Source organism: Dendrobium catenatum, unplaced genomic scaffold (assembly GCF_001605985.2).
Source record: "Dendrobium catenatum unplaced genomic scaffold, ASM160598v2 fragScaff_scaffold_754, whole genome shotgun sequence".
Taxonomy (NCBI): domain Eukaryota; kingdom Viridiplantae; phylum Streptophyta; class Magnoliopsida; order Asparagales; family Orchidaceae; genus Dendrobium; species Dendrobium catenatum.
The window spans coordinates 77738-102877 of NW_021319216.1; the positions used below are offsets into that span (position 1 = coordinate 77738).

The following is a 25140-nucleotide window of genomic DNA, read 5'->3' on the forward strand; positions in this document are numbered from 1 at the left end:
TGCTGCAAGTATAGGTCTGTGCAGGCCTTGTATTTGAGGACACAATTCTACAAAATTTTGTGCTGGTATGAGTTTTTTGGTTTCAAATTATGAACTTACTGAACAAACGACTAGTTGGGCTTTGACACAATTGCCGTACCACACTAGTGTCCTAACTTTATTTGAAACCTTGATGTCATCACCATCAGATGCTAGAAAGATAACTACAATATATCTCCATGGACTACTGAGAACAATGAGAATGATTATATACAGCCATGCTACTCAAGGTTCAACGCTTTATTAACAATTGATTTAATATCGGTGGGCAATGCTTCCACCCGAAAAGCTTGGCTTTTCTGACTGATGTGAGTAATATTTGGAGTTGACATTTTTAAGTGAATACAAAATGCAGTGAAAATTACTTTTAAGCACAATGTAATGCAACCCATGGTTGGCATTCTGAGGAAAAATATAGCTACCAAAGATTTTTCTTGCTCAATGCATGAACCTTTCAGTTCATTAGAGATTGACATAACCATTAGATGTTTCGATTCTTGAAAATATTGACAAGAAATTCAAACATAACTTGTTTATTGTCGTTGCTGCTTAATTTGACTTTTGAAAAATTAATTTATTTATACGTTAAATAGTTAACCTTGCTCTGTAATTGGGTGTACAGGATGTTTGTTACATCGTAAGTTTGCAAGATAACTAATGACTTAGCTGTAGATAAAAGGAAGAAAATTAGTCAATCAATCAAGCCCCCACCCACTTCACCATACGCCATCACAAATATGAGAAAGAAAGCCCATTTACCTATCCATTTAATAAGGTAACGAGAAGCATTTTGAATTGTGGAAAAGTTCCAAACTGGCGAACCCCATTGTGATCTTCCTCCACCTTCAGAAACAGGGAAAATCCTTCCCAATGAACAGGATAAAATTTGAGAACAAACTACCAAAATCCCCGGATAAAGAATTAATGGTAACTAAATGACCTGCCTGATACTATGCCAAAATGGATGTTTTCTAGTGTACTTTACTAAATACATGTAATTATGCTTTTAGAAATCTAAGCCATTAACATTGTTCTCTATATTTTTGTATAGATGATTATGAAGTTTCGTTTGACTTTGGCACTCTATATCTGAAAATTTATGAATTGTTATTCTCACCATCTAGATCGTTGACGATGGTGCTAACTTTACATGATGTGTGACTAAATGGTTAAATAAATAAATAAATGAATGAATAAATAATACACACACATAAAAGTGTTGTGTTGTCACATTCAACTTTGTGCAAAATTAGTTGAATATTAAGTTTGTCAACCATTGAGAAATCTGTTTTTTTGGCTTAAGGTCTCATTTGGTCTCTTGAGTTTAGAAAAATGCTTTACAAATGAGAAAAAGTGCAAAATAGTCTACCAACTATTAATAATTGACCAATTTAATCTCGGAGTTTCAATTTTTTTAGAAAATTTAGTTCCCAACTATTAAAAATTAATCCAATTTATCCCCTCCATTTACAAAATTATTTGAATTGACGACAGATGCTGCTAGTCTCCTGCTACTTCATAATTTGAGGGGGTATTTTATTAAATACTTTATAACATTATTTTTTTAAACATTTATAAAAAATTCTTACCCTTGCCAATAATTGGAATGCATTCTACTTAAACTAATAAAAATTGATTATAAAAATAAAACATAAAGCAGATATTTAACTATTTTTTCAAATTTCAGGGGATTATATAATTATTCAATTAAATTTCTCTTGAGATAACTTATAATTAATAATATAATTTATGTCATAAAAACTTATTAGCCTGATATTCATTATGAACATTTTTCAAAGTAATTATTCACCCTTGATATTTAGTAGGTTTGCCTTCATTTTGATTTTTGTTTTTATCATAATTAATCAAATGACAATAAGGCAATATAAGAAATATAATCTCACATTCACTTGCACTATCTAAAATATTCTCTCATTTAACTTTGATGTTAACTTTAATTGTCATTTTCACCACTAAAGTCCAATTGGATCAATTTTCAAAAGTCCAGGGATTAAATTAGAGTAGTGCAAAACTCATTGATTAAATTAGTCGGGGGCCCATATTTGGCTTTTCTTTTTTATAAATCAGTAAAAATTGTTAGTTCCTTCATAGTTGGAAATCAACATTAACTTTAAACTCCTCGAATCCTTTTTAATTTAAACTTACTCAAAGGTAATGTTTTCAATTTCTCTCACAAAATGAGTGAAAAATGAGATCATCAATTTTCAAAACATGTTATTTTTGTCTTCCAGGAACCAAATGAGACCTTATATAGCTGCTAGATGTGCTTACATGCATATAGTTTTTTCTGTTTGGCATCTATTTTTGCTTGATGGTAAAGCCGAGTTGAATGAGTAATGAGTGATGAAAAAGTAATTTAACTGCCAATGTTTGGGGTTTGCGGTTACACTGCATATATGAAGTGGAGAAACTCCTTGTCGACAATCAATATAAAGCACAATGGTCAGTATTCACAATGCTGAAATTCCTCGATCGCTGAAATTTGATGAATGTTCACAATCTATTAGACATGGCTTGGGATTTTGAACCTGTTAAATGTTTAATAATAGCTTTGTGTGGCAATTTTTCTTGTCTGCTGAAGCCATTCACCTTGACTTCAACAGAAAAGAATGGATTATTTAAATGAATTTCTGATGCTGTTTGTTCTAGTCAAAGAGTATCACATATTTTGTTTGTTTCCATAAACTTGACTAATATTAACTACTATGAAGAAGTTATTTAATGACCATGTCTCTGTGCAAAGTATCAACAACATAAAGTACTATTTTATTCTTGGTGTTCGTGTATCAACTATGTGATGTTTCTTTGAACAAAAATGTTTGGTGTAGTTTTCCGGCTGATCCTTGCCTCTTAAATTTGGTTAAATTAGGCTGCTGGCTAATTTCCAATATAATTTTGTTTTCAGACTTCAATCACTTCATAGGATAATTTACATTCCAGATTTTATTAATAACATACTAAGAGACCATTGGAAAATCACCTTATATGTGATGCAATTGTTAAAATTTAAGAAGGCCTAAGCTATAGTTATCTGAGTTCATAAAGACTAGATGCGGATAGGTGCTGCAAAATAAGCTTTTTCTGGTAATAATTAAAGTTTGGCTCACCCTTGTTGAATGTAATTATTAGCTACCATGCAGCTTAAAGTTCAGCTTCTAAATAGTGGATAAGTTATACATGCATGCTTTAGCTTTATTTTTGTGTTAAATTTACTATCTGTATCTGAAGTTAAAGACATTGTGAAATTGGAATTCTTTCAATATATAATGTGGAAAATTAGTATCATACGTGTCTATTGGTGTTTGAAGTGTCTGTACGAACAAATCACATAGTTTATATATATATATATATACACTATGCTTGAAGAACCATAAATTGGTGGTCACATCAATGCAGTTCTATATGGAAATGAATGATGAGTGATTTGAAAAGCCAATTAATAGCAGTTGGGATAAGCTGATGATATGAGAAATATCGTTCCATATTATGACTTTTGTGTTTTGCTGTTCTTAATTATGTTACTATTTATGGGTACCTTTCTATTATTTTGGTATATTTTGTTTTAAGTGTGTTGCTACCTCCCAATTTATCTTGTTTTGACTTTTGCGGGTTTCTAAGGACCTAACAACACGCACATGTGCGTATGCATGCTTGCTTATAAATATTCACGCCCAAGTACATGCACAGATGCATACATGCTGGGTAAGTATGTATGTATGTATGTTTGCATGAATACATTTGAATAAATTTGTCTCCTTCGCACTTTTTATAAGGTCGGGATTCCTGCTGTTGCTCTCCTTCTCTTGTAGAGTCTATCTGATTATGAGGGACATGAGTGGGAGCTTGGCTTTTCTTTTTCTTCCTTTTGAGCTATTTGTAAATAATGAAAAAGTTATTATGCCTTTTGATGAGGACATCGTCAGCATTTTCGATACATGTACCTTTATGAGATGCCGGAGATCGACGGCCACGAGCATGAGTTGTATTTTGTCATTTTATGTAGTAGTTTATTTTATTTTGATGTTTTTCCGCTTTTTCCCTTATGGGCATTGAGTCGCTTATGTAGCCCGGAAGGGCATTTGTGTCATTTCTTGTTATTTCATTTTGGCCTATTTATATGAGGCCTCATGCATTGTAATTTTAGTTTTGATGAAATGAAAATTTTACTTTGAGTTCTCTTTGTGAGTTCCTCCTCCCCGATCTCTTAGCGAGTTCGTCGGAGGAAATAGATCTCTTTGTGAGTTCTAAATTCTCGTCCCCTCATTCGTGGTGGATATTCGGATTGAAGGCAATTGAGGTTAGTGGATCCGTGGTTACTCAAGTCCCTAGAAATTCCCAATTCTTTTCCCTTTGCTCTTGCCGCCGCCTACTCCAAGCAGGCCAAAGCCGCCGGCCCCTGGCTACAGCCTTCCGTCGGCCAGCCGCTCAGCCACCCGCCAACCAGCTTTCCGCCGGCCAACAACCAGCCACCCGCCGGCCTGTCTTACGCCGGCCAGCCCCACAGCTCCATCCCGCTGCCTCCCCCTCTTGAATTCTTAGCATTTGAATTTCAAATCCCTTGAGTAATCACTTTCCTAATTGGTGCTCATCCATTAATCCAGCCCATTAATGAGATTAAAGCCAAATTCGAAATTCAAATTTGGTTTCCCTCTCATTTTAAAGTTTGGGAAGTTACTTAAGACATAATTAAATCTGAAATTAAAATTCAGATTTAATTCAATATCTACTTAAACTTGGGCCCCAACTCATCAAAACCGAAACCCCCCTCCCTCCTCTAGCTTGGACGGCCACTCCTCTCTCTCTACTAATCACCCTAATAGCTCTACAAAATCAGCCCAAATTCCCCTCTCTTTACCGCCCCTTCTCCCTCCTTGACTTAATTTGAATTTCAAATTAAATCCCACCATTAAACCTCCCAAATTCTGAAATTAAGTCAGAATTCCTGCACTCTACCATTTGACCCCCAAATTCCCCTAGCTCAAACCCGTGACCACTCTCTCCCTAGCTCACGGCCCCCTCTCCCACCTCCCTCTTTTGTCTTCCCCTCTAGATACCACCATGCATGGCAGACCCCGAATTTGAATGGAACTTTGGATTCGTACATGACGAGCGAGATCAAGTTGACATCCTCCAATCACCGTTCTTTGATGCGGGCTTCGATTTCGACGACACCATTGAAGATTACATCGATCGTATCCATTACAACTTAGTGGATGTGATCGACGAGCAAAGATCAAAGGGACGTTAGATCATCCTTGGACGACCGCCATCCTCCACCACTCCGGCCCCCTATCTAAGAACGACGATCTTAGGCTCCTTCTTCCTCGGAGTGACCTCGGTTCTAATGTGGAGACTCTTCTTCCGCTAAAGTCTAGACTAGTTGAGTGTATGGGCTCCAAAGGTGAAAGTTCTCATTATTAAATCGCGGATTCTTGTTTATCGTCGTAGTTTTACAATTAATCTTTGCATTTTCTTAAATTGTTTGGTTAACCGACTTCGCTCTTCTTTGCCTAAGCAAGTTAAAAACTAAGAATTCTCAGGATCAATCATTGTTATAAGTAATAAATTTATTGTGGAAACACTTTGTTAATTCGCTCTCTTTAATTTCTTAAGTAACTCCGCAATTGTTTCACATCACCTTTCAATTTATGTTCAAAGTTTGCTAACAGTGTCTGTACTCTTGTCATAGCCTGGATCTGTCGGAACAAAGGTGCTTGCTGTAAAATTTCTTGAAACTTGCGTTTTAACCTTGACATCTGATGAGCATGTAGGTGATGCTCCTTATGAGGAAGGTATGTGTTCCGATAGTGAATTTAGTTTCCTAACATGCCCAAAATATGCAAATTATTTTGGCTAATTTGTTGATTCTTAATAGATGTATTGTTTACATCTTTTATGTTGTTTTTCAAACAGGAAAAGAGCGGGACTTCAATGTCTCATGGTTAAAGAAGGATCATCCTGTTTTTAACCCAGCAGCACTTGCGATAGAAGCAAACAATTCTCTTAAGCTCTTACTAGATTTATTGCGCTCAGCTGATTCTCTTCAGGGTTCATTGACAATCGCTATAATGAACTGGTGAGTCCTGGAATTAGTTTTGGCATTATATTTAAAATTCATAGTTGCTTTCTATTGCATGTCTTTTTGGGACAAGAGTTCCTTTCTTGTGTAGTTTTTAAAAATAAAATAATCTCATTTATAGTGTAGCAAAACCTTGCAAAGTAAATAAAGTTCCACATCTTTGACAAAATGCAATGCTGCGGACATCTGATAAATTATTTTACTTGTTTTCACAAATATAACTTTTTTTTCGTTGGTGGCACTCTATTTCAAATGAAATAACTCTATATATAAAAACTTCCAGTTTTTGCCATCCTTCAATACTGTAAATATTTTACTAATGTAATAGATTAAATCTACAAGCAAAGTTTATGGTAGAACCTTTTTTGAAAATAAAAGTTAAAGACTAGATGAATGCAGTAATTTAGTAACACAAATACTGTCATATATAAAGATCTTTATTCTGGGTTTTAGTGTTCTGACTTCTGTGGATATAATTGATGGGGACATTAGATTTCGACACGTGTACCATCGCTGACGGCGCAGATCGACGGCTACGATCCAGAGCCTCTACTTTTGAGATTATTTACAACTTATGTCATGTGTTCTTTTCTTAGTTTTCCTAGTTTGCCCCTGAGGGCATTGTTTGACTCATGTAGCCCCGAGGGCGTTTATGTCTTTTCTTTTCTTTTAGTTTGAGCCTCCTTATATGAGGCATTATGCATTGTAATCTCTTAGTTTTGCGGTGTCTTCCCCATGCCGCCGGCCCCTCCTGTGGAATTCCCTGGTTATTTTGAAATTTCATCATGAATAACTTGCCTAATTAAGACTTAAATTTAGGAGCTAATCAAGGGAGTTATTATTGCTAAAATTCAAAATTCCCTCTCAATTGGCACTAAATTGGGAGTTACATGATTTGATTAAAATTTGAAACTTAAATTCAGATTTTATTTAATGATTGTGGTCCCCTCCTATTAACAAAATCTGCCCTCTCTCTCCTCCATACATGGCCGGCCATACACCCCTTTTTTATTTCTCTTTTAATTTTCTTAATACACCATTAACCTTCTCCTCGCCTTAATTCCCAAATTCAAATTCTGAAATTGAAATTAAGAATCCGCCAATTTCGGAAATCTTAATTAAATCTCAGATTTTTATTTTCCCCTTTCCCCCAAAGCTCCACCCGCCAAGCCCCTCTCCAACCCGTGACCGGCCTCTCTCCTTGGCTCACGGTTTGCCTCCTTGTCTCCCCTCTTTGGGTTTCGTCGTTCACTACCGCCATGCATGGATGAACCCGAATGGAATTTCGGCTTTGAATACGACCACAACGGACGAGTCGACATCCTCCATTCGCCCTTCTTCGACGTTGGATTCGACTTTGATGACACCCCCGAAGAGTACTTGGACCGGATCTTACCAACCCTCGTGGACTCCATCGACGATCACTTCTCCGTCTACACGTGGATCATCAAGAGCCGTCCGCCCGCTCCTCCGAACCCGGCCTCCTTCCCAGCGACAAGTCCCCTCAAGATCACTTGCCTACTAGTAGCGTCGCTAAGCCTACTTACGGTCCTTTTCCGCTAGCCTCCACTTTAAATTGAGTGACGGATCCTAAGGTGAAGGATCTAAATCTTAAATTTGGGGCTTTGTTATTCTTAGCTATTCGCATTACTTGAAGTTTTGATGTTATTTTGAAAAGCCTTCTAATCTCTAAATGTGATTTCTTGTTGTTACTTAATCATTCGTTTTATAATTCTTGAACTTCACTTGATTAAGCATAAAGTTTTGGTAGCAAGTTATGATTCAATATTTCTATTAATTTTAAGTGCAATTCTCATTTCATCGCTTGATTGTTTCACATCAATAATAGTCTAAAATAATACTGTTACGCTTCATTTGGTAATGTATTTCTTCTGCGTTGCTTTTAAAAAATTTAGCATACCTCAAGTTTTTCTTAACGTAATACCCGCCAATGCATGCACTCCTTTAATAAATTAACGCCAAGGAGAACGCTTCTGTAGAATTGCTTGTCAATCTTTGTGAGTGTCATTGACTTTATTTTTTGTACTACCTAGCACAATACATCACAACTTAATGAATTTCAGCAGAAGCATGTGCGGGGATAATTTATCCCAAGTGTTGCAAGCAATATTTATATTTAGCAAATAGTAATGTTGTGTGCAATTCAATGTAAGTATTTGTCCATTGCCTAGTACCATAGTTCTTATACTAATTCTAACACCTCAAAATAGCTCATTCTAAATTCATATAGCTAAAATTAAATGTAAATTAACCAAAATATTATTGGGGTTTGTTTATTAATCACATTTAAATTAATACTATAGCTGTTAAATTTATGAAATCATTAATAAAAAATTTATTGTTTTCGTATGAAGTCCTTGATTGTAAATTGAAAGGTCCTAACCATAACCACCAAAAACAAAGTTTGATAAAAGGATATCTCTCCAATTGAAAAGTCTTCAAATCCCCTCCCCAACAAATCTGCCTTGGCGTGTGGAATTTGTAATAATTTGTTTAAGATATTGTATACAAAAGAAAGTTTTCGCATCAACCATAAACTCTATGGAAATGTCTCACAACTTGGCATTTATATTTGAGGAATGTAAAAATGTTGCATTTTTAATTGTGTCAAAATCTAAGAATAAGATCCAGCAATAAATAAGTAGTTGATTGATAGCTGATTATTGCAAACAACTTTTGCCACCACCAAATTTCAAACTGTTGACCTACATGCCTAAGGAATATTTTTTTTTCTTTCATACCTATAGCGTCGAACATAGCACGTCAAAATCGTGCCCAGATCGCGGAAATCCTGTGGCCCGTATGTCCTCATCCGTTCTTCGCATGAGGCTTGCGCGTCGACGCCGCCAATCCCACGTCCGCTTTGAATGCGTCGTCCTACCTCGCTCGTCGTTAAATACTAGAGAGAACAAGCTTTCGTGCTCTCATTTTTTTTTCTCTCCGACATCCTGCTCCCAAACCCGAGGCCTCTCTCCTCCGACCCTATCTCCTTCCTGCCTCCAGCCCCTTCCCGATCTCCTTTCCTTGTGCTGACTTCCCACACAAGCAGAGAGAGAGAGAGAGAGAGAGAGAGAGAGAGAGAGAGAGAGAGAGAGAGATTAATCAAGTTAATTAATATTAATTAGTTCTAATTAATTGAAATTAAATATAATTAATTATTTTAATTAATTATAATTAGTTATTTTAATTAATTATAATAATTATAATTAATTACTTTAATTAGTTATCATTAAACATAATTAATTAATGATAATTATAATTAATAATTAATTATGATTTTTAAAAAATCCCTCTCTTACCTCGGTGTGCGTGACGCGCCGGTTAACCACATATATACGCTTTTCTTAGCATGGTAGGAGGGAACCCGGTGCAACGCCTACGATGAGGTTGGTGAGCAACCCCTCGGCTCCAAAAACTTCCCCTCGACGTGTGTGATGAGCCTGCTAACCAGCTATACACACTATTCTTAGCGTGGTAGGAGGGAATACGGTGCGACATATACGACGAGGCAGGTAAGTCTGGTGCACGCTTTTCTTAGCGTGGCCAGGACAACTCTTAAGTACCCGTACGCGGCTCTGTACCTGCGGGAAAACGTCTGCTCTTTTCTTGTAACAGGTACCGAAAACCCATACGCGCTTTTCTTAGCATGGTGGGGACAAAGATTTTACGGCCGCAGTGTCTTAGTATGAGGGCACCTACCATACACGCTTTTCTTAGCATGGTGGGAAGGCCCAGTTTTCTGTAGTTTTTCACTTTTCCCTTAAACGGGGGAGACGTCAGGAGGCTGCCGCAATTTTGGGTGAAAATATAAATGTACTTGGACCTAATCTGAACTCAAAAGAACAAGAACTTAGACTCAAATGAACAGTGGACTTGAGGACCTAAACTCGAACAAAATCTAAATGATGAATAAAAGGTCAAACTAAAGTAAAAATAAAATCAAATTGGAGCTGAATTCAAATTAAATTGAAAATGCAATTGAACCTGCAAAGACTTCAGAAGATTCTGAACAAGCACTTGAACTCGGACTATACAACATCAAGTGGGACTTATGAACTTGATGAACTCAAATCTAAATGAATCTGAATTTGAACAATCACTTACAAAAAAACAAGCAGACTTACCGAAGTCCAAGACTTGAACCAAATGATGAAGATCTAGACTAGAACTTGAGCTTGCAAACTCTTGAACATCAGGGGATTTGCAAATTTGGACTTTTGCTTGATGTGAACTGAACTTGCAAGGACTTATGAACTTAGACTTGATTTGAATCAAGCCTTCAATGCACTCAAACGAATGTCAATGAACAAGTGAGCTTGTGATCTAAGTAGGTAAATAGGAGTAGACAGGGTTCGAACTATCGGATAAATATGCGGTCACGAAGTCGACCGGAATATTTATTTTATACATTTATATTAAGGCCTTCAAGGCCTTTAAAAATGAGAATTCACTAACAAAGACATAAAACCTATGAAATCCGATCCTCTGTCAACAGCTCGACAGAGTCGATAAGGTTCGTCCACAAAATGCAAATATTTGCAAATAGAAATGACCCCAAACACCCCGATGATGGCCGTGTTGAGTAGAAAATCTCAAGCGGAGGGGTCCATTCCAAATAATTTCAAATGCCGCCTAAATGCCTGAAATCCAAAAATCCTAAAACCCAAAATATTTAAAATGAAATTCAACCCATCAAATACTTAAAGCAAAATTCATCCATCATCCGCAACAATTTGTCGGGGTGGACAAATTGAAAAATTACTTCAGCTCACATAGAACAAATGCCTAGTCGAAAATATCACTAGGATCAATTCTCAAACAATCTTCTGCCAATAAGGACGTGGTACGCGTCCTCTGACCGGTGGTTTTGCCGCTAAATGGCATCGCAGGATAAACGGTTATGAATCGGGCCTTTTGAACCCAGTGATTTTGCCGCCAAATGACACCACAAATACCGGTTATGGCCAGAGCCAATACGCTCCTTAATGCATCAAATTCTTGAGATATGAATCAATAGGATATGATCGATAGGGCACAAAGCCCTTGGTTAGCTAAGGTGGATTCAAATTTGTCTCCTTAGGCAAACATTCACCACAGGTCTACAGGGTACCCTTCGACGAAGCAACCCATGGCTGCCGACAAGGATCCTTCTGTCAGGTTGGGTCGACTACCTCCTCTGACTAAGTAGACCAGGGACCACGATGGCCCAGGACGACGGAACCATGGGATGTTGATCGGGTTTATCATCCATTCTCCCACCATTCGTTTTAAGTGCAAGTTGGTGAAATTTTTACTTTAAATATCAAACTTCTCAAATACCTCTACCCAAATTCCCAAATTCTCCAATCATTCCAAATATCTATGCTGCTACTATATGCAGATGACACGTATACTCTACGTATCTGATTGACGATTAGCCTTAATCGAAAGTTTTCTCTCGTGATCGGGAGGGGTAATTAAACTATAGGGGCTTGCGCCTATAGGAAACTAGAACTCAGATCATAAAGTCTTCTCAAAATGAGGGCGAAATCTCTGGGTAGTGTCTTATCTACAAACCCATCTGCCTTCCAAAATTTACCCCGGAACCTAAATCCGTTAAAACTCCCCTCGCCGAAAATGAAAAATCATAACAAGTGCGGGCAGAGGCCGGGGCTGAATTTTCGGAGCCCACACAAACTAGTCACAAAATATGCACGTTCCATTAAAAAATTACAATAGAAAACGGCATATAGATTACATAATTAATTTGAGTACTCAATTGGGTTATTTGTGTCATTTTCTTTTTTTTGTTGGGGTTGATTTTTATTTTTTGTTTAAGTAGAATATGTTTGTAATATTAGCAATTGTTGTATTGGTTGGTTTGGATTATATTCAAGGCAACTTCTTATTTGTCTTTTCTCAATTTTGGTTGAGTTTGAGTCAAGTATTCTTGTTGTCGGAAATGATTTTCTTGTTATTGAAGTGATGGAGAGCGAAGATAATCGTAGTGCAATCTTGGACTCCGCCATAAGGAACTTAGGTAGCTTTTTCTAGTGCATGCCTAAGGCAGATTGTTATAGATTCCAATGGTCGGAGGTTGCTTGTCAACAATAGTTGGGGAGAAATCCTTTGCTTAATGCTGAAAGCATGGAAGCTGAGGGGCCTGGGAAATTGATCTTTAGCCTAGATTTTCGACATTAGAACCCCTAATGTTATTGTTCCTATCTTTCTTATTGTAGTTGAAGAAAGAGATGCAACATAGTGAGATGCAAAACTATGGGGTTACATCAAGCTGCAAAGCCTCTAGCGATGATAATCATAGGATAAGGCGATTATGATGTTGGAAGCGAGCGAGTAACATGCAAAATTTTGAGGACATCGAGCAACAAAGTTGCTAGCGAGAAATATAGGATATGCAATTATGACATTTAAAGCATGCAAGTTGCACTCTCTTGCAAAAGGTGGGGTCTAGTCATGTGCAACATGTGGACTGCAAATGAAAGCAAGCTTGATAGTTGTATGTGAATGTAGGGAGAGTGTGCAAACCCGGGCTTGAGTGGGAATAATGGCATGCAATTGTGTGCAAGTGCTAGGTGGGATACCTATAGGATGAGATTTAAATGCAAAGCTAATTCTATCCAATCCCAATATTCTTATTCAAATCAAATTGAAAAAGGAGAATTTTGGCCATAAATGCAAATAGGCCTAAAAAGGCTTTAAAATAGGTCAGACTCAGATCTCTTATGGCATCGTTTGATTGTAGTTGGCTTATGGCCACTTGAGCTTTTGTGTTGACTTTTCATGTTTCAATGCCCTCATCAGGAACATTCTATCGAGCTTTGTAATTTAGTGTTTGAATAAAAGTTATATTTTGGATTTGTAATTCTTTCTACATCAAAGAGTAAATTCCTTGACCAATTGGGATTTGAAGAATCTTGAGAGAGGTTATTTCCTTGGTACATACTTGTGCTTGCTTTTTGGCAAATTCATTCTTTCTTTTTTCTCCCATCCTTTTCTTCTATATTTATTTGATGATTTAAAAGAGTGATTGTATTTAGCACTTGTGATACAAATTGGGTTTCTGTCATGTTCTTGAATTTCAAAATGATTGTGTGTGGCTTTGTTGACAATTTATTTCTAATATTTAATTTGTAGTAGGAGGCTGGCTTTTTCATACGAATAGATGATGTTTTTAGTAATGGAGGTAGTGAATATTTTTTTAAGATTTATAGTTTTTGTCTTGTAGTAGGAGGCTGACCTTTACTATATGAGAATAAATCTAGGGGTGTTAAAATGTGTTTTCGGGTTGGGTTCGGGTCCAACCCAAAACAGACCCACTTCAAGTAACTCGAACCCGACTAGATTAGGCAAACATATTAGAATTTCAGACTTGGATCCAACCCGCCGGGTTTTTGGGTTGGACCGACCCGACCCAGAACCCGCAACTGTGCATGGTTGTGAGCCTGAGCTCGGGCGAGTAGGCGAGCATGGGACGCTGGGGCCAGAGGGGGACTCGAGGGAGAGCGCGAAGCAGGGTCGCGGTGCGAGCGCGGGGCGAGGTCGCGATGCCGGTGCAAGGGCGGGGAGGGGAGGGGGGGGGTCATGGTGCGAGGTTGCGAGCGCGGGGTGGGGTCGCATTGCTATGCAGGAGATGATCGGGTCAGTTCCAGGTTGAGTTCGGGTTGAGCCAAACTTGATCCGGATTTACAATCGGGTCAAAATTTGACACCCGAACCTGACATGTTTCTCATACAGGTTGACCTGAACTTGGAGTTTTTAGGTCAGGTTTGGCTCAAGTTTTCGGGTCGTGTCAAATTTTGACATCCCTTCATAAATCTAGGGAAGCATGAAAAGATTAGCCTAAATAATATTTTTTGGCTAGGGTTGTTAAACCAAATGTGTGGGTCTTCTAACTCAAATTACCATGGTTTATATCCTACTCATGTCCCAAACAAGCCTGCAGCCTAGGGGCAACCCAGCTAATGGTTGAGGGTTTTCAAATATATCTCACAGATGTTTGTTAAATTAGGATTTTGCAGACATGCTGAATTTGGGTTGCACAAACAAAACAGCCCTTCAGAATTGTTTACGCTTCTAAGGATTTTGTAGATCTTTGCATTTGGTCTCTAGGTTATAATTTATCCATAGAGATGAATCAGATTTATTTGAGTCCTTGTGCATTTCAAGAAAGGCTATCATCCAATATTGCATTATTTTGTGTAGTACTGAGCTTATATTCTGTGTTGCAGTGAAGTCACTTCTCATCTGTTGAAATGTTCTTTCTACTTTTATTTTTATATCTTGTTTCATTTGTTAAACCTCATTATGCCGAATGTAAGCAAGCTTAATTTGAAAACCTAATTCATGTCGATTTATTTATCACGCATAATCTAAAAACGGTTTTGGTGCTAATTTTCTAAGTTTCTATGGAAGATTTAGTGCTTTGTAATGCCCCTGTATTGTTGTTTTGTTTCAAAAGTTTACCATTGGTGTACATGAGATGGGTTGATGAAGCTATTTAGCACTGAAAGTAACTGCGTCTACTACACTTGACAGCTTATTAGTCAATTATACCTTAATTACTTATTTAATTTAATGTATCTAGTGATTACCACATAACTGAATCTTTAACGTTGAATGCAGACATTATCTTTCTATCAGACCGCACTATTTAATAGTGCTGTGAATCTGATTTTCAGCTAATGAAAACGTGTTTTTTTCTCATCTTACCTGATAATTTTTCTTAAGAATGGTTATAGCGAGGTTAGGTATTTATTTATTCCATGCAGTTATTTACCTTGTAATTCTTGTATATGATATTGATCATGTCTATGCTTTGTTTTAATTCCATTTTTGATCTATCTTTCCTGCATCTGTCAGTTAGTTTTGAATCACTACAATAAGCAGGCTGTTGTGTTAAGATAGCTTTCCTTTTACCACATGTCCTCTATCACTAACACAACACTTCTTTTGATTTGCAGTCTTGCAACAATTGCAAGGAAAAGGCCCCTTCACTACGATGGCATTTTGGCAGCCTTACTTGCTTTTACTCCAAATGATCATACTTTAAAGGGTGGGCACGTTGCAAGTGTTAGATATTCACTGAGGACTGCTTTTTTAGGATTCCTGAAGTGTAATCATCCATCAGCTATTGAGGTAGACTCAGTCCTGGTGTTAAAAATGTCTGGCTTATACATGTTGCTCCTTTATTAAGCTTTATCAGGGTTTATGCTTGTATAATTTGACTGACTTTTAACGATTCCCTCTAGTGGGGCAGATCTGAAGACTTGAGAATGCATGTCTAGTGCAAGTTGTCAATCCGGAATCCTAAATATGGTTATATTTAGGGTTTAGGGTCAATGAAATTGAGAACTATTTTTCCTTGTGCATTTATTTCAATATATATTTTTTGAATATTTAAACCTCCTCGATGTCATAATCATTTAATGAATAGCTGTTGCATCTTTTGAAAATTATTAATCTACTTTTATGCTTTCTGTCTAGACTTCAGTTAACAGTTTTGGCTGGCTATTTGATGATGTTAACTAGATTATGCATATCTTTAGTTTTTCTTAATCATCTGAATGAAGTTGCCTTTACATGTTTTGTCACTCTTTATGTTTAAATTAGTTTGTTGTCCATAGATAAAACCAGGCGATCCTTGTTATAAGATGTTGTAACCTTGTGAAATGTAGTTTTTGGGGTTTATGTTAAAAAAAAAATTACCCCACCATTCATGTATTTGTTCACCTCTTCTTCTGTTAGGCTACGTTTGTATTGATTGATCTTAAATTGATGGTATAACTAGACTGCCAAATCAAGTGAATTTTCTGTGTTTGTACTCATTTGGTTAGTACTTCACAAAATTTTGGTATTTCTACCTTTTTTTTGTTGGTTCTCTCTTTTAGTACCTATTTTATCTTTTTGGTCACAACTATCTTGACAATTTATATATTCACCATTTTAATTGTCATCAGTAGCCATGTGTAATTATTTTGTGTCAGCTTTATGCCTTATCTATTTAATGTTGACAATACTCGTATAAATCTCTCTGCATAATTTCTATACAGGTAATCTTTCATCCTCCTCTAGTCCATAATCCTTTTACATTATATGTATCATCATACCTTGATCTTGCCCTAACTTGTTTATGCCCAAACCATTTGTGATGCGGACATCCAACCGTCCATGCCTATCCGAGGAGGAGCTAAAGATCGACGGCCGAGATCCCTTCATTTTATCTTATTTTATTAAATATCAAATATTATCTCAACTACAACACATGTTTGTGTCTTGTCCTTGCTCTAAATGTGACATTGATTTTAGGAGTGCTCGTGCATCTTTTGTAGTCATTATTTTGACATATTCTTTGGGGTTTGGAAAATTGGATTTAATATCTTATATTTTTTGAAATTGTATTTCAACTTCATTCAAATAGTCATGGTTAGTGGGTGCCACATATTGATAACATTTTTGCCCTTATTATTATGTTCAGTTTGAATCGATTTGATTACTTTCAGCAGTTCCATTTCTTGGATAGTTGTAATTGGAAATGATTGGGATTAAGGTTGTACACGAGTCAAGCCATGCTTGTGTCATCCTAGGCTTGATTAATTAATTAAGTACAAGCTTGAGCTCGAGCTTAATACTACGAGTCAACTTTTGAGCTGGCTCATTTATTAAGAAAGAGAGAAGATCCTTTTTTATTCAAGTAGCTATTATAATAACATGATTAAAAATAAAAATTAAATGAAAAGTATTAAGAAATCATTTGAGATAAAGAAGAGATCATTTTTAAATATTTTTAACAAATTTATATTAAAGTTTGAATTCTAAAATATTTTAAATGAATTTTATATTAACAAATTTTAACAAGCTGACTCATGAGCTAACAAGTCAAGTTGAGGCTAATTCGTGTTCAGCTCATTAGCTCATTGAACTCGATTTACGAGACATTTATCAAGTTGAGCTTGAGGCAGCTCATATTAGTCGGTTTGACTCATTCGCACCCTTAATTGGGATGGTCCAATCTTGAATCACTTGCAAAAGATACAACATTGTTATATATATATTTTTAATTCTTCTAGGAGATATGTCCTTATTATTAAATTTTTCTCAAGTCCCGTTGATCATAATATTTGTCAATTTTCATTTGCCATTGTTTCTTCCTTTTCTTATATTATTGCACAGAACATATGTTGCAACTTGGTTTATCACTTTTGGATGCACTGTAAATATTTTTTATTCGAGGTTCCATAAATTTGATTTGTTTGATTGACTTCCTGGGAATTGACTAGCACCTAGTGGGGTAGTTTTCTTTAATTGCTCGCATAAGGTTAAGAATGCTGGATCACTGTTTCTTTCATGTGGTTGAAGTCTTACACTTAATTGATTTGGGAGAATTTTGGTAACTAAAATGAGCAATGTTTCTGCAGTCCAGGGACAAGCTAGTGAGGTGGTTACGTTCCATAAGTCCTGGGGAAGCAGTAGAGCAAGTTATTCGACAAGTCGAAAAAATGTCAAGAATGGAGCGCATGTCTCGGGATGTTCAAGTTAACAAGGTAAAATGTACTTAGAATTCTTATTCTGATTTGTTATTTTGTCATTTGACACTGACCCCATGGTTTCATCTTGTCACCATTGATATCTATAGGATGACGAATTATCGGGACAAATATCAACATCTAAGGATTCAGCTAGGATATGGTCTGGGACGCAGTTTGATGACATTTCTTCCATTTCTGAGGAAATGCCACAAAAGAAGATGAGGTTTAGTTCAACTTATATCTCCATTCAGCCTGTTGATAAACCATCTGATATGATGGATACTCCAGATTCTGCAAGCGATTTTCCTTTAAAAGATGATTTATCTCCTGTTGAAAAGATGATTGCCATGATTGGTGCTCTGTTGGCAGAAGGGGAAAGAGGTTCCGAGTCCCTTGAAATTCTCATTTCAAATATTCATGCAGATCTCTTAGCTGATATAGTCTTAGAAACAATGAAACATTTACCAAAGAATTCACTTTCCTCATCTGGAATCAACGGAAACTCACGTGTGAGTTCTCAGATGTCTCCAAGAGGTTCTTTGTCACATGAAGGACCTTCCTCTGGTACAGTACACGGCCAGCCTCCTATTTCATCCCAAAATGAATCAACTAAATCAGTGTCTAGTGAAATCACTATGCCAACACTGGATATGCCTGCCCTTTCTAACATTCTTGCCGACTTTAAGCGTGACCCTAGAAGGGTGAGTTTTTCTATCTTTTTTTATTTATTTCTTGGATTATAATATTATTTTGCTCTTTAAAGTTTTAGGTTTTAATGAAAATAAGTCTTGATTGTTACTAACGTATGTCAATTTTAGGATCCTCGTCGGTTTGATCCCCGTCTTGCTGTAGCAACAACTGTGCAGTCTTTACCATTGAACTCTGAGAAAGATAGTGACTCAAAAATTGATCTTTATCAATCTAAAAGTAATCTGATTTCTTCATTGGAAGACAAGGCTGCATGCCCTCTTTCTTCTTTTGCATCAAAGGATGAGGACAAACTCCTGGATAGTACAGTTGATTCTAATACTAATCAGTTATCTTCCAATGAAGCTTTAGAAGTTAAGGATACTGTTATGGAAGTAGAATCATTAACAGAGGCTCAAATACCTCTCAAATCACCAATTTCCACTATGCATGCTGTTGAGCTAGAACTGTCAGTTTCTGTCCCTTCAGACGCTACTGTAAGTCAAAGTATTGATGATAATCCTTTGGAGCCGGATCAATATTCTTCACCTGTGTCCACAACACTGACATCTGAAGACGCTTCTCATGATTTACCCATGCTTCCAGTTTATGTTGAGTTAACAACTGAGCAGAAAAAGGAATTATCCAAATTAGCGATTGCAAGGATTTTCAAAGATTGCAAAAAAGTATGCGCTGTTGCAACTGGTCAACCCTGGTTACCTTTGTTGGCCCGCCTAGTTGCTCAGGTAATTATCCTTGTGTTACATACCTTTTTTTTAAATTTCTTGTACATAATTATAATGGCCATCCGATCTTTAAATGCACTTGATTTTACAGCGAAATTAATTATTATTTTTACTTTTAGTTAGCGGATTTATGTTTTAAGATGTATTTAGTTTGATTATTTTAAATTTATTTTGACTTATTTAGTTTGAGATAATCTCCTGTTTTATATATTTCTTTGTAATTATCCATAAGTTTTTTTTTTCTCATATAAATAAGACATGGTTTTGATGCGATAATGAAGAATATTTGCTCAATTTGCTCGAACTGTCCCCACATCTTGGTAACATTGCTCTCCCATCTTCTCTCGCACTCAAGGAATTATTGCCAATTCACCCCCTTTTTATCATCTCTCTCTCTCCCACTTCTCTCTTCCACTCTAATTCTCTCTCTCTCTCTCTCTCTCATTCGCTTGATCTTGCTCCATTCTTTATTTCTTGTCCCTTCTTTACTCTTCATTCTCCCACCCCACCCTCATTCATCTTTCTTTTTCTTTTTCATTCTCCCTCTCTCGTTCATCTTTCTTTTTCTCCTTTTATTTAACATTGTCTTCTGCTATATTTTCTCCTTCCTTGTCTCTTCCCTCTATTCCCTTCTCCATTTTGAATTCTATTGGCTACCATCCCTCTCCCCCTTAATTCCGCCTTCCTCTCAAATCTCTTTCAACCTATTGCAATTGCATAAGAAATTAGAACCCCTTGATTTCAGTGCTTCTCTATATCAAATTTTGGTATCGAAGCAGAGCATAATATCCATCTTCTATTATAGATTTTTCTTGCCATGCGTTTATCCTTACGAAGTCCTGTCAAGTTTGTTAAAATTTTTTAGAGTTGTTATGGTCCAAAACAACAACAACAACAACAACAACAACATCAAGCCTTTATCCCAATACGTGGGGTCGGCTACATGAATCCTTTTTCTCCATTGTGTCCTATTAAAAGTCAAATTCTCATTTAAATCTAATAAAGAAAGGTCATTCCTAATATTTTCTAACCAAGTCTTTTTAGGTCTACCCCTACCTTTCTTAACATCTACTCTCCTAACCAGATCATCGAAAGGCCACCTTTTTATGTGACAAAACCATCTAAGGCGACTTTCTCTAATCTTAACTTCTACTGGAGCTACTCCAACCTTTTCACGTATATGCTCATTTCGTATCCTATCTCTAAGGGTAAAGCCACTCATCCACCTGAGCATCCTCATCTCTGCCACACTTAACTTAGTATTATGCTTCTCTTTTAAAGGCCAACATTCGGCACCATAAAGCATTGCAGGCCTCACTACCATCTTATAGAATTTTCCCTTAAGTTTGAGGGGTACATTTCTATCACATAACAAACCCGATGCATTCCTCCACTTCAACCATCCAACTTGAATTCTACTGATCATATCCCCATATATTTCACCATCACTCAGAACAATAGATCCAAGATACCTAAAACGTGTACTCTTATTAATGACTTGATCGCCCAAAGTCACAATCCCCTCACTAGGACTATTACTGCTAAAATTACACTCCATATATTCCGTTTTAGATCTACTCAAGCGAAAACCTTTAGACTCTAAGGTTGACCTCCATAATTCAAGTTTACCTTCAACTCCCTCTCTAGTCTTATCAACAAGAAGAATATCATCAGCAAAAAGCATACACAAAGGTACATCCTCTTGCAAATGTCTAGTGAGAACATCCAAGACTAAAGCAAAAAGATATGGGCTTAAGGCTGATCCTTGATGTAACCCAACCGAAATAGGGAAATACTTGGTCAATCCACCTTGTGTTTGAACACAAGTAATAGCTCATGCATACATATCTTTAATGATTTGAATATAAGCATTATTGACTCCTTTCTTATCAAGAACTCTCCATAGCACTTCTCTTGGAACTTTATCATATGCTTTTTCTAAATCAATAAATATCATATGTAGATCATTCTTATTTTCTCTATATTTCTCCATCAAACCTCTTAATAAATGTATGGCTTCCATAATCAAAGCTCTTTAACACAAAAAACACATTTCGATCAATTTTCCTTAACAATGGTGTGCTTATCATCAATTTAATCGAAGGGAATCCTCAACATACAAAGTCAAGGAAACCATATTGCATCAAGAGGGTAGATGACAATGTTTCCAAGCGTAAAGCAACAATGTTGTGCAATGGGCATCGGGCATCGATCAAGACAGCGTCGACCGTCAACGTCGAGGTGACATCAGTTGTCGATATTGAGATGACATTGGTCAAAGATGATATGTCGAAATGATACAAGGGCATGATTCTAGGTGTAGAAATTGTTGGCGTCAAGCATTAATGTCAAGACAATGGAAAACTTAGATGTTGATATGGTTTTAAAACATTGATGTTATGATGGCGTCCGACATCAATAGCTGCAAACTGCCAAAGAAAAATGAAAATGGGAATGTTCGGGGAATGGGATATTGATTGTGGGTGATTGATTTGGGGCCATAGAGAGGAAAAAAATTAGTTTTTAGCTTTTTACTAAATAAAATTTTGAAATACAAATAAAAAAAATTCATAAAATATTTAAAGTGCATGTGTCGGATACGCGTGTACAATTTATTTTTAATATTTTTTAAACAGAGCATATCTTCGACGTATTCGACTCGTGTCGGAGGAATGTCTGACACGTGTCATGTCTTATATGTGTCAACATTTGCATATCCCTTTGTGGAGAAGTGTCGGTGCATCATAGTCAAAAGATCTCTCTCCCAATTAAGAGGAATAATTATAAAATCCTCATAATAGAGTGAAATCTCTAGGTGATAACGTATCTAAATCCAAATGCCTCCAAAAAATAAACCCAAGTACGAAACTCTCTTATCTATATATTTAATAAAGCTAAGAGAATATTTTTCAAAGCCCACAAATTTTTATGACTTCGTCAATGAAGATTTATTATTTTCATTTTTGGCTATTTATTCTTGCTATGTTAGATATTAAATGCACCTAAATTACAGCTCCATCTTTGAGATGCATCAAATTCTGATCATGATGATTCGCAGTTGATACAAAGGTCATAGTGAGTGATCATCTCAAAATAACTATTAAGATGGGCACTACCATCATAAATAAGATTTTCACCAATAAGCTTTTTCACCCTTTAGGGAAATAGGTCTTTGTTATATAAGAGCTACAAGTCCAACTTTTGGGATTTACTCACTCTCAAGGTCCTAACTTTCACTCAAGGGCTTCCACTAGATATAATCAGTAACCTAATTATTAGGGTAAAAAAAAGCCAACAAGCTAGTCAAATCAAGCTAATTTATGGGTATTCCCCATCTTATAAGACCCAACTGCCAACCAATTTATAAAAAGTACACCATTAAATAATTAAACAAAGGCAACCTATAATGATATCAAGATTGTCAATTAAATACCAATTTAAAGCAAAATCAAATACCACCTAGCGATCAAATTCCACGTGGCTTAAACATGTTAAGTCGGGTGAAAGACTAATGATTATGCCATGCATCCAATCCCTTAGTAGTCACATAAAATACCTTTTGAAACATAAATGAACATGTCGCATGCCTCTAAACCCCTCAATCAAGTTGACAAAATAAACCCTCTATCAATAAATGAATTAATGTAAACCTAGAAAAAAAAAATCATACAAGCTTTCACCCCGATTTGCTCAAAATACTTGAAAGGACGCAACCCATGGTTATTAACCAAAGACTTGAGATGTTACAGCTTGAATCACTCTGGCATTGGTAAACATAGTTTGGTAATATATCCTGGATGATGGAGGCATAGGAACTTAATCAATTTTATCTCCATCACCCCAAGCATTCCCCATTCAATCAAATTCAAATCTATTTACTAAAGCTAAGCCTAAGCAAACTCAATGGAGACTGGAGAGTGCTCCCTTGTGATCGGGATGGTTAAAAAACTAAGGTTGCTAGTGCTCATATGAAGTCTCAACCCTAAATCTAGATAAATCATGGTCCTACATTATGGGAAATATATTAAAACAAAACTCAATCTACCTTTTTTTTTTTAAAAAAAAAAAGGTAGATTGAGTTTTGTTTTAATATATTTCCCATAATGTAGGACCATGATTTATCTAGATTTAGGGTTGAGACTTCATATGAGCACTAGCAACCTTAGTTTTTTAACCATCCCGATCACAAGGGAGCACTCTCCAGTCTCCATTGAGTTTGCTTAGGCTTAGCTTTAGTAAATAGATTTGAATTTGATTGAATGGGGAATGCTTGGGGTGATGGAGATAAAATTGATTAAGTTCCTATGCCTCCATCATCCAGGATATATTACCAAACTATGTTTACCAATGCCAGAGTGATTCAAGCTGTAACATCTCAAGTCTTTGGTTAATAACCATGGGTTGCGTCCTTTCAAGTATTTTGAGCAAATCGGGGTGAAAGCTTGTATGATTTTTTTTTTCTAGGTTTACATTAATTCATTTATTGATAGAGGGTTTATTTTGTCAACTTGATTGAGGGGTTTAGAGGCATGCGACATGTTCATTTATGTTTCAAAAGGTATTTTATGTGACTACTAAGGGATTGGATGCATGGCATAATCATTAGTCTTTCACCCGACTTAACATGTTTAAGCCACGTGGAATTTGATCGCTAGGTGGTATTTGATTTTGCTTTAAATTGGTATTTAATTGACAATCTTGATATCATTATAGGTTGCCTTTGTTTAATTATTTAATGGTGTACTTTTTATAAATTGGTTGGCAGTTGGGTCTTATAAGATGGGGAATACCCATAAATTAGCTTGATTTGACTAGCTTGTTGGCTTTTTTTTACCCTAATAATTAGGTTACTGATTATATCTAGTGGAAGCCCTTGAGTGAAAGTTAGGACCTTGAGAGTGAGTAAATCCCAAAAGTTGGACTTGTAGCTCTTATATAACAAAGACCTATTTCCCTAAAGGGTGAAAAAGCTTATTGGTGAAAATCTTATTTATGATGGTAGTGCCCATCTTAATAGTTATTTTGAGATGATCACTCACTATGACCTTTGTATCAACTGCGAATCATCATGATCAGAATTTGATGCATCTCAAAGATGGAGCTGTAATTTAGGTGCATTTAATATCTAACATAGCAAGAATAAATAGCCAAAAATGAAAATAATAAATCTTCATTGACGAAGTCATAAAAATTTGTGGGCTTTGAAAAATATTCTCTTAGCTTTATTAAATATATAGATAAGAGAGTTTCGTACTTGGGTTTATTTTTTGGAGGCATTTGGATTTAGATACGTTATCACCTAGAGATTTCACTCTATTATGAGGATTTTATAATTATTCCTCTTAATTGGGAGAGAGATCTTTTGACTATGATGCACCGACACTTCTCCACAAAGGGATATGCAAATGTTGACACATATAAGACATGACACGTGTCAGACATTCCTCCGACACGAGTCGAATACGTCGAAGATATGCTCTGTTTAAAAAATATTAAAAATAAATTGTACACGCGTATCCGACACATGCACTTTAAATATTTTATGAAATTTTTTTATTTGTATTTCAAAATTTTATTTAGTAAAAAGCTAAAAACTAATTTTTTTCCTCTCTATGGCCCCAAATCAATCACCCACAATCAATATCCCATTCCCCGAACATTCCCATTTTCATTTTTCTTTGGCAGTTTGCAGCTATTGATGTCGGACGCCATCATAACATCAATGTTTTAAAACCATATCAACATCTAAGTTTTCCATTGTCTTGACATTAATGCTTGACGCCAACAATTTCTACACCTAGAATCATGCCCTTGTATCATTTCGACATATCATCTTTGACCAATGTCATCTCAATATCGACAACTGATGTCACCTCGACGTTGACGGTCGACGCTGTCTTGACATCGATGCCCGATGCCCATTGCACAACATTGTTGCTTTACGCTTGGAAACATTGTCATCTACCCTCTTGATGCAATATGGTTTCCTTGACTTTGTATGTTGAGGATTCCCTTCGATTAA

At 36.3% G+C, this 25140-nt stretch overlaps 1 protein-coding gene across 1 annotated transcript in view; it reads left to right on the forward strand.

Annotated features, from left to right (window-relative positions):
• Positions 1-25140, forward strand: part of LOC110105937 — a 112944-nt gene that overhangs the window by 11871 nt on the left and 75933 nt on the right. The window contains exons 5-10 of the mRNA XM_020835631.2: positions 5750-5852; positions 5974-6136; positions 15121-15295; positions 17575-17700; positions 17793-18386; positions 18504-19118. Of these exons, the coding sequence (XP_020691290.1) occupies positions 5750-5852; positions 5974-6136; positions 15121-15295; positions 17575-17700; positions 17793-18386; positions 18504-19118 (1776 nt within the window). The remainder of the gene's footprint in view (positions 1-5749; positions 5853-5973; positions 6137-15120; positions 15296-17574; positions 17701-17792; positions 18387-18503; positions 19119-25140) is intronic.